Source organism: Tamandua tetradactyla, chromosome 26 (genome assembly GCF_023851605.1).
Source record: "Tamandua tetradactyla isolate mTamTet1 chromosome 26, mTamTet1.pri, whole genome shotgun sequence".
Lineage (NCBI taxonomy): Eukaryota > Metazoa > Chordata > Mammalia > Pilosa > Myrmecophagidae > Tamandua > Tamandua tetradactyla.
In genome coordinates, this window is record NC_135352.1 from 22,253,686 (window position 1) to 22,268,360 (window position 14,675).

The 14,675-nt window shown below is 39.5% G+C and overlaps 1 protein-coding gene and 1 pseudogene across 12 annotated transcripts in view; one reads left to right on the plus strand and one right to left on the minus strand.

Moving 5' to 3' along the window:
- PCM1 (pericentriolar material 1) overlaps positions 1-14,675 on the plus strand; it is a 111,018-nt gene that overhangs the window by 19,472 nt on the left and 76,871 nt on the right. For all 12 annotated transcript variants that reach the window (XM_077144589.1, XM_077144594.1, XM_077144585.1 and 9 more), the window contains 2 exons: positions 9,020-9,137; positions 13,812-14,057. In XM_077144589.1, coding sequence (XP_077000704.1) covers positions 9,042-9,137; positions 13,812-14,057 — 342 coding nt within the window. In that variant the 5' untranslated portion in view covers positions 9,020-9,041. The remainder of the gene's footprint in view (positions 1-9,019; positions 9,138-13,811; positions 14,058-14,675) is intronic.
- Positions 9,360-13,358, minus strand: LOC143669582 (large ribosomal subunit protein uL4 pseudogene; annotated as a pseudogene).

Genomic DNA, 14,675 nt, shown 5'->3' on the forward strand with positions numbered 1-14,675 from the left:
TGACATATTTCAAGTTTATTCTCGAATGTCCGTTCACATCAGTGGGACCATACAGTATTTGTCCTTTAGTTTTTGGCTGGATTCACTCAGCATAATATTCTCTAGGTCCATCCATGTTATTACATGGTTCATAAGTTTATCTTGTCTTAAGGCTGCATAATATTCCATCGTATGTATATACCACAGTTTGTTTAGCCACTCTTCTGTTGATGGAGATTTTGGCTGTTTCCATCTCTTTGCAATTGTAAATAACGCTGCTATAAACATTGGTGTGCAAATGTCCGTTTGTGTCTTTGCCCTTAAGTCCTTTGAGTAGATACCTAGCAATGGTATTGCTGGGTCGTATGGCAATTCTATATTCAGCTTTTTGAGGAACCGCCAAACTGCCTTCCACAGTGGTTGCACCCTTTGACATTCCCACCAACAGTGGATAAGTGTGCCTCTTTCTCCGCATCCTCTCCAGCACTTGTCATTTTCTGTTTTGTTGATAATGGCCATTCTGGTGGGTGTGAGATGATATCTCATTGTGGTTTTGATTTGCATTTCTCTAATGGCCAGGGACATTGAGCATCTCTTCATGTGCCTCTTGGCCATCCGTATTTCTTCTTCTGGTAGGTGTCTGTTTAAGTCTTTTTCCCATTTTGTAATTGGGTTGGCTGTCTTTTTGTTGTTGAGTTGAATAATCTCTTTATAAATTCTGGATACTAAACCTTTATCTGATATGTCGTTTCCAAATATTGTCTCCCATTGTGTAGGCTGTCTTTCTACTTTCTTGATGAAGTTCTCTGATGCACAAAAGTGTTTAATTTTGAGGAGCTCCCATTTATTTATTTCCTTCTTCAGTGTTCTTGCTTTAGGTTTAAGGTCCATAAAACCACCTCCAGTTGTAAGATCCATAAGATATCTCCCAACATTTTCCTCTATCTGTTTTATGGTCTTAGACCTAATGTTTAGATCTTTGATCCATTTTGAGTTAACTTTTGTATAGGGTGTGAGAGATGGGTCTTTTTTCATTCTTTTGCATATGGATATCCAGTTCTCTAGGCACCATTTATTGAAGAGACTGCTCTGTCCCAGGTGAGTTGGCTTGACTGCCTTATCAAAGATCAAATGTCCATAGATGAGAGGGTCTATATCTGAGCACTCTATTCGATTCCATTGGTCGATATATCTATCTTTATGCCAATACCATGCTGTTTTGACCACTGTGGCTTCATAATATGCCTTAAAGTCAGGCAGCGCGAGACCTCCAGCTTCGTTTTTTTTCCTCAAGATGTTTTTAGCAATTCGGGGCACCCTGCCCTTCCAGATAAATTTGCTTATTGGTTTTTCTATTTCTGAAAAATAAGTTGTTGGGATTTTGATTGGTATTGCATTGAATCTGTAAATCAATTTAGGTAGGATTGACATCTTAACTATATTTAGTCTTCCAATCCATGAACACGGTATGCCCTTCCATCTATTTAGGTCTTCTGTGATTTCTTTTAACAGTTTTTTGTAGTTTTCTTTATATAGGTTTTTTGTCTCTTTGGTTAAATTTATTCCTAGGTATTTTATTCTTTTAGTTGCGATTGTAAATGGGATTCGTTTCTTGATTTCCGCCTCAGCTTGTTCATTACTAGTGTATAGAAAAGATTTTTGAATGTTGATCTTGTAGCCTGCTACTTTGCTGTACTCATTTATTAGCTCTAGTAATTTTGTTGTGGATTTTTCTGGGTTTTCTACATATAGTATCATATCGTCTGCAAACAGTGATAGTTTTACTTCTTCCTTTCCAATTTTGATGCCTTGTATTTCTTTTTCTTGCCTAATTGCTCTGGCTAGAACTTCCAACACAATGTTGAATAGTAGTGGTGATAGTGGACATCCTTGTCTTGTTCCTGATCTTAAGGGGAAAGTTTTCAATTTTTCCCCATTGAGGATGATATTAGCTGTGGGTTTTTCATATATTCCCTCTATCATTTTAAGGAAGTTCCCTTGTATTCCTATCTTTTGAAGTGTTTTCAGCAGGAAAGGATGTTGAATCTTGTCAAATGCCTTCTCTGCATCAATTGAGATGATCATGTGATTTTTCTGCTTTGATTTGTTGATATGGTGTATTACATTAATTGATTTTCTTATGTTGAACCATCCTTGCATACCTGGGATGAATCCTACTTGGTCATGATGTATAATTCTTTTAATGTGTTGTTGGATACGATTTGCTAGAATTTTGTTGAGGATTTTTGCATCTGTATTCATTAGAGAGATTGGTCTGTAGTTTTCTTTTTTTGTAATATCTTTGCCTGGTTTTGGTATGAGGGTGATGTTGGCTTCATAGAATGAATTAGGTAGTTTTCCCTCCACTTCGATTATGTTGAAGAGTTTGAGGAGAGTAGGTACTAATTCTTTCTGGAATGTTTGATAGAATTCACATGTGAAGCTCTCTGGTCCTGGACTTTTCTTTTTAGGGAGCTTTTGAATAACTAATTCAATCTCTTTACTTGTGATTGGTTTGTTGAGGTCATCTATTTCTTCTTGAGTCAAAGTTGGTTGTTCATGTCTTTCCAGGAACCTGTCCATTTCTTCTAAATTGTTGTATTTATTAGCGTAAAGTTGTTCATAGTATCCTGTTATTACCTCCTTTATTTCTGTGAGGTCAGTAGTTATGTCTCTTCTTTCATTTCTAATCTTATTTATTTGCATCCTCTCTCTTCTTCTTTTTGTCAATCTTGCTAAGGGCCCATCAATCTTGTTGATTTTCTCATAGAACCAACTTCTGGTCTTATTGATTTTCTCTATTGTTTTCATGTTTTCAATTTCATTTATTTCTGCTCTAATCTTTGTTATTTCTTTCCTTTTGCTTGCTTTGGGATTAGTTTGCTGTTCTTTCTCCAGTTCTTCCAAGTGGACAGTTAATTCCTGCATTTTTGCCTTTTCTTCTTTTCTGATAAAGGCATTTAGGGCAATAAATTTCCCTCTTAGCACTGCCTTTGCTGCGTCCCATAAGTTTTGATATGTTGTGTCTTCATTTTCATTTGCCTCGAGGTATTTACTAATTTCTCTTGCAATTTCTTCTTTGACCCACTTGTTGTTTAAGAGTGTGTTGTTGAGCCTCCATGTATTTATGAATTTTCTGGCCCTCCGCCTATTATTGATTTCCAACTTCATTCCTTTATGATCCGAGAAAGTGTTGTGTATGATTTCAATCTTTTTAAATTTGTTAAGACTTGCTTTGTGACCCAGCATATGGTCTATCTTTGAGAATGATCCATGAGCACTTGAGAAAAAGGTGTATCCTGCTGTTGTGGGATGTAATGTCCTATAAATGTCTGTTAAGTCAAGTTCATTTATAGTAATATTCAGGTTCTCTATTTCTTTATTGATCCTCTGTGTAGATGTTCTGTCCATTGATGAGAGTGGTGAATTGAAGTCTCCAACTATTATGGTATATGTGTCTATTTCCCTCTTCAGTGTTTGCAGTGTATTCCTCACGTATTTTGGGGCATTCTGGTTCGGTGCGTAAATATTTATGATTGTTATGTCTTCTTGCTTAATTGTTCCTTTTAATAGTATATAGTGTCCTTCTTTGTCTCTTTTAACTGTTTTACATTTGAAGTCTAATTTGTTGGATATTAGTATAGCCACTCCTGCTCTTTTCTGGTTGTTGTTTGCATGAAATATCTTTTCCCAACCTTTCACTTTCAACCTATATTTATCTTTGGGTCTAAGATGTGTTTCCTGTAGACAGCATATAGAAGGATCCTGTTTTTTAATCCATTCTGCCAGTCTATGTCTTTTAATTGGGGAATTCAGTCCATTGACATTTAGAGTTATTACTGTTTGGATAATATTTTCCTCTACCATTTTGCCTTTTGCATTATATATATCATATCTGACTTTCCTTCTTTCTACACTTTTCTCCATGTCTCTCTCTTCTGTCTTTTTGTATCTGACTCTAGTGCTTCCTTTAGTATTTCTTGCAAAGCTGGTCTCTTGGTCACAAATTCTCTTAGTGACTTTTTGTCTGAGAATGTTTGAATTTCTCCCTCATTTTTGAAGGACAATTTTGCTGGATATAGGAGTCTTGGCTGGCAGTTTTTCTCTTTTAGTAACTTAAATATATCATCCCACTGTCTTCTAGCTTCCATGGTTTCTGCTGAGAAATCTACACATAGTCTTATTGGGTTTCCCTTGTATGTGACGGATTGTTTTTCTCTCGCTGCCTTCAAGATCCTCTCTTTCTCTTTGACCTCTGACATTCTAACTAGTAAGTGTCTTGGGGAACGCCTATTTGTGTCTAATCTCTTTGGGGTGCGCTGCACTTCTTGGATCTGTAATTTTAGGTCTTTCATAAGAGTTGGGAAATTTTCAGTGATAATTTCTTCCATTAGTTTTTCTCCTCCTTTTCCCTTCTCTTCTCCTTCTGAGATACCCACTACACGTATATTTGTACGGTTCACATTGTCCTTGAGTTCCCTGATACCTTGTTCAAATTTTTCCATTCTTTTCCGGATAGTTTCTGTTTCTTTTTGGAATTCAGATGTTTCATCCTCCAAATCACTAATTCTATCTTCTGTTTCTTTAAATCTGTCATTGTAGGTATCCATTGTTTTTTCCATCTTTTCTACTTTATCTTTCACTTCCATAAGTTCTGTGATTTGTTTTTTCAGTTTTTCTATTTCTTCTTTATGTTCAGCCCATGTCTTCTTCATGTCCTCCCTCAATTTATCGATTTCGTTTTTGAAGAGGTTTTCCATTTCTGTTCGTATATTCAGCATTAGTTGTTTCAGCTCCTGTATCTCATTTGAGCTATTGGTTTCTTCGTTTGACTGGGCCATACGTTCAATTTTTTGAGCGTGATCCGTTATCTTCTGCTGGCGTCTGGGCATTTAGTCAGATTTCCCCGGGTGTTCAACCCCACAGATTGAAAGATTTTTCTGTGCAATCTCTGGGTTGTGTTCTTCCTATCCTGCCCAGTAGGTGGCGCTCGTGGCACACGCCTGTCTGTGGGTTCCACCAGCGAAAGTTGCTGTGGGTCCCTCAACTCTGGAAAACTCTCGCCGTAGGGGAGGTTCGGCAACCGAAGCGTCTTGGAAGAATGCCAGCCGGCCCGGGGTTCCAAACGCGGGGAGGGTCGCCGGCCGTCGCAGCACAGGAGAGCGTCCGGCCAACTTAGCCAGTCGGCCCGGGGCACCAAGCGTGGCGGGAGGGCGCCAGCTGTCGCAGCCCGGGAGAGTACACTGTTCCCAGCCAACGGGGGAGTCACGTGTTTGGAAGGGATCCCCCGGTCACTGTTCTCTGCAGTCTGGGGATTTCCGACCCAACTATCTCAGTTGTTCCGGGGGGCCTCGTGTGGTGCGGGCACCAGCCGCCGCGGCCTAAGGGGACCGCCTGTCCAATTCTACCAGCTGGCACAGGAAGGTGGAAGGGAGGGACTCCGGTCGCTTGCCGTCCCACCCAGGAAGGCCCGTGCCCCTTGGTGATCTCACCGGAGCTGGTTCTCCCAGATAGTCAGCCGTTCCAGGATGGGGTACGCTGTCCCTTTGATCTCCCTCGTGGTTCCGGGAGCTGCTCTGTATTATCTTCACTCCCCCAGTAGCTGTTCTGGAGGAGGAAAGGTGAGGGCGGCAAGGCTGTCGAGGCTGGTGGCGGAGGAGCACGGTGAAGGCGGGGGAAGAGGGCACCGTGGTGGTTAGAGAGCAGCCGGAGCAGGAGGGGGAAGAGAGGGGAGAAGGAGGGCGGGCGGCTCGGCTGCTGCGGGGGCGTGGGCGCCGCGCGGCGGGCCGGCGGAGAAAGAGAGGGGAGAAGGAGGGCGGGCGGCTCGGCTGCTGCGGGGGCGTGGGCGCCGCGCGGCGGGCCGGCGGAGAAAGAGAGGGGAGAATTCTCCTCAACTTTTGACAGACTGATTAGTATGTGCCTTGGGGAAAGCCTATTTGGATTTATTCCTTTTGTAGTTTGTTGGGCTTCTTTATCTTGTATATTTATGTCCTGTATAAGGGTTTGAAAGTTTTCCCCCATTATATCCTCAACTTCTCTTCCTAGCCCTTTGCTCCTCTCTTCTTCTGGGACACCAGTGATTCTTACATATGTGTACTTTGTTTTGTCTATCATTTTTCTGAGGCCCAATTCAAATTTTTCCATCGTTTTTGTTATTTGCTGTCTTGAGTCTTCAAAGTCAATTCTCCTGTCCTCTGTATCACTTATTCTTTCTTCTTTCTCTTCAGATTTGTTGTTGTGTGCTTCTAGTACGTTTTTTATTTAGTCAACAGAATCTTTAATCTCTGTGATACATGCTCTTTTCCTATTTATTCTTTCAAATTTCTCTTTATGCTCTTCTACTGTCTTCTTGATCTCCTTTATGTCATTTGCCATCCCACTTATTTTATTAAGTAGAGTTGTATGAACATCTTTGATTAGGTGTTCCAATGTCTGTGTCACCTCTGGTGTTTTAATTTGGTCATTAGGCAGGGCTGTATATGTCTGCATTGTGATATGCTTAGTGATCTTCTGCTGTCTTCGTGGCATGTAAATATCTTGATTTACTTTAGGTGTTAATTTCTTTCAGTAATCTAAGGCTTTGTGTTTGAGGAATGATGTACAACAGGGAGCAGGGTACTGGGTGGGGCATTCAGAGTGGTGATTTGTTTCAGGGAAGGTATAGGCACAGGTTGGGAATGTTAAGATGATGCTGGTGGAACGTGGGCACCCAGTGGCCAGGTAGAAGGTATTTGTGCAGGTGCGCTGGCCAGAGGATGTAACCCTGGTGTGTGCTGGTCTAAGGCATGGGGCCCTTTGTGCACATGCGTAGAGCTGTAGCAGCAGGTCGGTTTTATGCCTTTGTGGATTAGGGGCAGATGAGACTTGGCTGCGCAGGTCAGCACTTTCTCAGAGCTGGAAAGTGTGGCTGAGGGCCGTGTGCATGCGTGGTTCTAGGACTCCTGTAAACTGAGGTTCCCATTGCTGAATGACGTAATTGGGGGCCTGTGCACATGCATGGGTCTAGGAGTGCTGTAAACTGATGCGCAGAGCTCAGGGGGTGGTGTGAGGCTGCACATCACTATGGGCAGTGTTGCAGGGGTAGCCTGGGTATGGAGGTTAGTGCCAGTGGCCGTTATGTGCTGGCAATAGCCAGCAGGGAACAGGAAGGGGTAGGTAGTGCTCAGGAGGCATGCAGGAAAGGTGGGTTTGGCTACACTTGGAGTCGGGGTGTGGGGCAGGTAACATGCACTGGGGGCTGGTGTGGTGGGGGCACCTGGAGTCGGGGAATGGGAGCAGGTGACTGGGTTCAGGCGTGTGGGGTGTGAGGTGAGTCGCTGGTCAATGGGTTGCACTTGTGAGGGTAGCACGCTGAAGGAACAAGGCCTGGCTTACTTCCTAGTCCCTGGCTCCTGTCCGTGCACTCCTATGGGCTCTGCACCTACGTGCTAGGCTCCAGCTTTCTGTCTCTCAGTTCCTTGACCTCTGCAACTAGGGCTGCCACCCTATGTAGTACAGAAGGCTCTCCCAGGTCAGCCACACTCTTGAATTACCACTTCAGTCACTCTCCTGTCCTTTCTCTAACTTTCCCATGGAGCAGGACCAATCTCTTGTTACTCTAGTTAGCCATCTTCCCGGAAGTCCCTATGTGTTGAATTTTAAGGCACTACTTTTTATTCTGAAATGATAGAGTTTAACCTACATGCAATATGTTGATGGAATATTTTAATAGCTATCCTAGCATTAAAACATCTCTGAAATAAATCCTACTTTGTCATACTTGATAAGCCTTGTAATAATATGCTGTAGTGAATGAGATGAGTTAGGATCTTAGAATCAAAGCAACTTGGATTTAATTCTTGCATCCTTTTGTTGCTATTTTTAGCTGAATGACCTTAGCAAAATTATTTGACATCCTTGAAAGATAGTGTTATTCTGTGTAAAATGGGGAACCTACTCTAAGCCATATGTTAATGGCTCTCCCTCCCCCTTAAATTTTAGATGAAATCATCTTAACCTTTCCTCCTTCATTTGGCTCTCCTCCTTCCTACTCTGCACAATTCCATAGCCACTGGAAGCACAAGATTATATAGAAATCTTATTTCCTTATCGTCATCTCTAATTCTGAACTTCTGCTTCCACCTTTGCTGCTTCTCTTTCACTTTTTTTTTTGACCCAAGTATGAAATGCAGTCTCCCTTCCTTGATTTTCACATATGCAAACAAAAAGTGCCCCCCCCCCCCCTTTTAGGGAACATTTGTCAATTTGGTTGACTTTATTGAAGATGTAAGGAAAGTTGTGAGGTAGTATTAATCCAAACAATTTTAAATAGGGTAGTAGTACATATTACTATTCTTAAAAGCTTTTTGGCTATGTCATTCTTGGGTTTTATTGGCAATTCTACCCTGCCTCATCTTGTTTCTCGCTCCATACCTTCTTTTCATCTTGCTTACCGTTCTGATGTGTCTCCTTTCTTATTTAAACCAAAACTTTCTCCTTGTTTCATGCATCATATCCTCTTTGAATATTGGACACAAAACCAAAGTCCAGGCATCACCTTTATTCCAAGTTCATTAACAAAACAAAGACAGTTTCTTTTCTAAGTGACGTGCTCATGCTAGCTGTCTCTTCTTCCATATTCTACCTTTTAGGACTGTATTGAATAAATTAAATAAAAGAACCTTAAAACATGGCAGACCAGTGCATATAGTGGATATTCAGTGATTTTCCATCCCCTGTACCCCAGCCCTCTAGCTATTGATTTTGCTGTTTTTTCATTGAGGTTCAGTGTTCATAAGATATCCTTAGTTGTTTTACCATTAGCTTTGATCAATTCAGTAAACAAGTTTGATCCAGGCAAATGTTTGTTAGAGTTTCACGTTACTCATAATATGCCTACAGCAGCTAATAAATTTGTAATGTGTGATTGATGATGTCTCTTTATCTCATAAAATCAGCTTTTAAGAAATTCCTTTATATTGTTATGCTTCATACAATGATTAAAAAATTGAAGTTTGTTTTTATGTGTTAAAAAGCTTAGGTGTTGTTACTTGTTTTGCAGAAAGTTAATCAACAAAACCAGTATGGCCACAGGAGGAGGTCCTTTTGAAGAAAGTATGAATGATCAGGACTTACCCAACTGGAGCAGTGAGAGTGTTGATGACCGACTCAACAATATGGTATGATATCTTCTTATTGACAGTGTGTGATTGACTACTTATTTTAAATTGTAACTTTTCCCTGATTTAACCAAACCTAACTCATTGAAACTCTGTATCAGCATATTTCTCTCTGCCCCTCCAAAACCTTAAGGGACCAACTATTAGTTATATTCTTATGAAGACATTTGCTCCAGATAACAGAAATCAACTTGAGTTAACTTAAGCCAAAAAAAGGAGACTTTAAAGCTGTTGTATGGAAACCAAGGTCAAAGAATACACATGGTTTTTCTTTGGCTTTGTTTGCCTCTTAGCTCTGGTGTTTATCCAAAGTAAGGTGTCCGAAATGATTTTGAGTTTTATGGAATAAGCAGTTTTAGCAGCAGACTTCTTTTTCTCTGTGGTAGGTTTCTTTTCTGATGGTATCTTGGTAGCTGCAGTCTTCTTTCTCTAACGCTTCTGCTTCTGTGACTTAATACCAACAGCCTTCTTTTGTCCTTTCTTCTCCACTATAGCCTTCTTGCCAGGAACTCCCTTCTTATTTGATTAGGCCTCTAGTGCTGCTGAAGCTTTATTCACCATGACTTTGATTCTGGCCTGGCGAAGAATGATGTTTTGGCCTATAGTCTTTGCATATGGGTTTAGTTTCAGCATGATTCTCAGGTTTTTCTGTGGATTCGTCTTTAGGACTCTGCAGTTAATCTACTTTGATGGTACTTGGAGGACTCTTTGGATCTCTGGACTTTACAAGATTCTACTATAGTCTTTTTTCATGATCTTATGCATGGAAAGATTGTAATTACTCTTAAGGGAGGCAGCTTTACACCAAGTGCCATACAGGTCATCTAACTTGTGAAAAAAACTTCAGTCCAAATGTAGAAATGTCCCACTAGAAGCAATTTTCAAAATGTTCAGCTTACTTACATTAAGCAGAATAATCCCAGGGATAGTTCTAAAGGCCTTGATGATGCCATTATCTTCATTACAGGTGATACAGATGATACCCTGTGCTGTACAATGATGATTTCTCATTTTTTCACTGCCATGAGAGACAGAGATCTTTTTTATACCCTTCCAGGCCTTTAGTTTATTAAGAAGCAAAACAGCCTCCTTGATATTTTTGTAGCCTTCACCTCTATCTTTGACCACCAAAGGAAGTTCAGGAACTTCCTCAGTATCATACCTTTAGACATGATCATGGCTGGTAAGGCTGAGGCAGCCAGGGCAGAGCAGATGGCATACCACTTCTGTGTTATATTTATAGCCGTGGATGCCATGTTTTGGTTGGTGCAGCCATACAGCCTCTACAACACACATTTCCAAAAGCACGCTGGCCTGGTTGGTGAGTCCCACTGCTTCAAACTCGGGGAATTCGAACCACAGGTCTGCCAGTGCCCCAGGACTCTGCACTGGTTTGATGACCTGCTAATTCACTGACCACATAGGCTTGTCTATTGTTTTTGCACAAATTGGTGTCAACAAAGTTCATGATATCTGGTCTAATAAGATCCATGAATACAGCACGCAGAGTAACATTTTTGCCAAATGTCCCCACCCCACCCCCCTTTTCAGGCAACACCAATATCAGTGAATGAGCACATAACTTCCCTGCTAGAAGCAAATGCCTTTCTTCATTTCCTTCCCCTCTCTACCTATTCTACTGCAGACTTTATGCCCCAAATACCCAGTCCTCCCCTGCTGGTCCATGAGATGAGGGAATAGACCAGCCAACAGAACTTCCCTCACCATGGCTGCAGATGGGTTTTAGGAAGGTACTGGAAAAAGAAATTGAAAAGTCCTCAAGAATTACTTTTTCACTACCTTGACTCTGCTTCTGATTATCTCTGTTTAGCACAACTTTTTCTTCACAGACCAGACTTTTCTGGGTCACTTGATGGGCTGCCCCAACATTCTAAAGCTTTCAGTTCTGGCATAATTATTTACTGATTAGGTATATCTTAGCTCAAGTTTGAGACTTTAAAATATGATTATCCCAAGTTGGATGCCTTTCTTTTCCGGTCGTCCCTGGTCAGGATAGGGTGGTATAAGTAGTATAGGAGGTTTGCACATTGATTGGGGTGAATGGACAAAGCTCAGAGAAAGGAGTTTGTTATAAATGAGGAAAATATTCCCAAAAATTTTAATTTTTATAGTAATTAAAATATTCCAGTATGAACAAGGTGAGAATTTATAGGCTTTTATTTGAATACGTTTGGTTATATGGGTATGTGTTAGTTTGCAAACTACTGGAATGTGATATACTAGAACTGAAACGGCTTTTAAAAAGGGGGATTTAATAAGTTACATGTTTACAGTTCCAAGAAAGTGGAAGTGTCCACATTAAGGCACCAACAAGAGGTTACATTCCCTCAGGAAAGGCTGATTGGTCTGAAACACCTCTCAGCTGGGAAGTCATGTGGCTGGCATCTGCTTGTCTCTTGTGCCTCGGCTCTGTTGCTTTCAGTCTCTGTTCTGTGGCCTGTGGGGGTTCCTCACTTTCCTTCTCTGGGGCTGGCTTTCATCTTTTGGCTTTTCTTGGCTCTCTCCAAGTTCTGACTTGCTTAATGGTAATGTCTGCTGGTCTCTAGACATCTCCAAACATCTATGTCTCTTTTCTCCAAGTGTCAGCATCTGTGTCAACTCTGCTCTGAAATTCCTGTCGGCTCACTCTCTGGCTCTGTTGCTTTTATTGTTTCTTTTGTTTCTGGTGCTCTCCAAAATGTTCCCTCTTTTAAAGGATTCTAGTAAACCAATCAAGACCCACCTTGAATGAGTAGAGTCACATCTCCATCTAATCAAAAGGCCCCCACAATTGGATGCGCCCCATCTTTATGGAGATAATGTAATCAAAAGTTATCAGCATGCATGTTAAAATAATGGCTTTTCTGGGATATGTAATCTTTTCAGACTATCACAGGGTATAACTAAGTAAATAGAATGTTTTCTAGTTACAGCTAAGAATTTTTTGTCATTCCTATCATATGTTATCATGTAGTGTAGTGTCTATAATAAGTTAGAAATAGTAGCTATGTTTATCGTCTGCTTAATGCTAGGCACATAGATGACTTGCATATTATTTTTAATCTTATAGTAAAGACATTAAAGATGGTGCTGTTTTGAGAGATGAGAATACAAGGATTATAAGAAGTTCAATACACTGTCTAAAGTCACACAGTGGAGCCTTCCGAAATCAGTGATTACTTTAGAACTCAAGTTGACTTGGATCTGTCCTGTTTTTATCATACATTCTGCCTTTTGTCTAAAGGAAACCAGTAAAGGAATTATAATTTATTTGGCTCTGTAAAAGTTTATAAGTAAAGAACCATTATTAAAAATGCTTTTGAAAATATACAGACTAATCATAGAATTGAGGTTTGGTTATTTATATTTGTTAATGGTCTGTGATAGAAAAGTAATATTTTTTGAAGGACAAATAATGAATTTAGGATAGACCTAATGAGGGAACAAATGGGTTAATAGAAGTAAATGATTTTCTCTTAACACTGTGTATTTATGTGGAAAATGCTTAATTTTGTTGTTTTAATTTTAAACTTGACCAGATGTGTTTTTTTTAAATTAATAGACTTTATTTTTCATGATAGTTTTATGTTTACAGAAAATTGATCAGATGGTACAAAGAGTTTCCATACACCTTGTGTCTTCTTACAGTTTCCTATTATTAACAACTTACGTTAGTGTGGTACATTTGTTACAATTGATGAACCAGTACTGATAACACTATTATTAACTAAAGTCCGTAGTTTACTTTAGGCTTACCTAAAGTAAAGTGTTCTTTGGGTTTTGACAAATACCTAAACCAGTATCCATTACAGTATTATAGAGAATAGTTTCACTACCCTAAAAATATTCTATGCTCCCCTAAGCATCCCTTTCCCTCTTCCCCTGTATCCCTAGCAACGAAAGATTTTTTTTTCTTCTCTAGTTTTGCGTTCTCAAGAATGTTATGTAGTTAAGATCAAACAGCGTGTAGCTTTTCTAGACTGCATTATTTGACTAAGCAATATACATTTAAGGTTTTTCCGGGTCTTTTTGTGGTTAGATAGCTCATTTCTTTTTTTCTTCAGCAGTTTTATTGAGATATATTCACAAACCAGACAATCCATGCAAAGTCTACAATCAGTAGTTCACAGTATCATCCCAGAGTTATGCATTCATTACCCCAGTCAATTTTAGAACATTTTTATTACTCCAACACCACCACCCCAACATCCCATACTCCATATCCCCATTATTGACTTTTAATCATTGGTGTAGTATATTTGTTACTGTTGGTAAAAGAATATTAAAATACTACTGATAACTGTAGTCCATAGTTTGCCATACGTGCGTTTTTTCCTATGTACCACTCTATTATTAATTCCTTACAGTAGTAACATACGTTTATTCTAGTTCATGAAAGAACATTTTTATATTTATATTATTAATCACAGTTGTCATCTACCACAGGGTTCACTGTGATACAGTCCCATGTGTTATCCTCTAGCTTTCCTTGTAGTGACATACATGACTCTAGAACTTCCCCTCTCATCACACTTACACATATCTAGTGCTGTTAATTCATTCACCATAATGTGCTATCATCATCTCTATCCATTTCCAAATATTTAAAGCATACCAAATTATTTTCCTGTTTTGATAAGAGTCCAGATTAACTCTTGCTTTTCTTTTTTAAAGGATTGGGGTGGCCAACAGAAGAAGGCAAATAGATCAGCAGAAAAGAATAAGAAAAAGTTTGGTGTAGATGGTGACAAAAGGGTAACTAATGATATTTCTCCGGAGTCATCACCAGGCGTTGGAAAGCGAAGAACAAAGACTCCACATACATTTCCACACAGCAGATTTATGACTCAGATGTCTGTCCCAGAACAGGCAGAATTGGAGAAACTTAAACAGCGGATAAACTTCAGTGATTTAGATCAGGTTTGTGAATTATTTTAAAAATCAAGTTATGAATGTGGGAAAGACTTGAAATCTATTAAATAATTTGTGTTAAGAATATATAATTGAGCCATTTATTTACTATTTGTTTTTTTCATTTCTCTGCATATGGAAAGAATTTTAACAGTTGATCAGTGGTGGTATATTGTGTGTTTGGAGGAAACTAAAGTCTTATTTCTAAGCTTGCTGAGGACAAATTTTTGTGGACGTTATTTCTGTCGTGTGACTAAAGGATTTATTACGAAACTAAACTTCGCATGTTAGAAACATGGCTTTTAATGCAAATGCAAAGATCTAGCAGTATATTTATCATTGGCTCAGTGTGGGATATGATGGATTACCACAAGTCTAGAATAAAACTATGGTTTGTATTTATAATCACTGAAATATAATTTAAAACTAAAAGCAAGTAGAAATGGTGATGAACTCTTTTTCTTGACAAATAAACAGGTTTCCAAATATGCATGAAGATTAAATTCAAGTCTGGTGTGATGATTATGATAATAATGTATCATTTGGTCATTGTTTACTAATTATTGAATGTTTTATGCTAGGCACTGAACTGAGTATTAATGAAGACACTGCTTCACAGAACTTTAT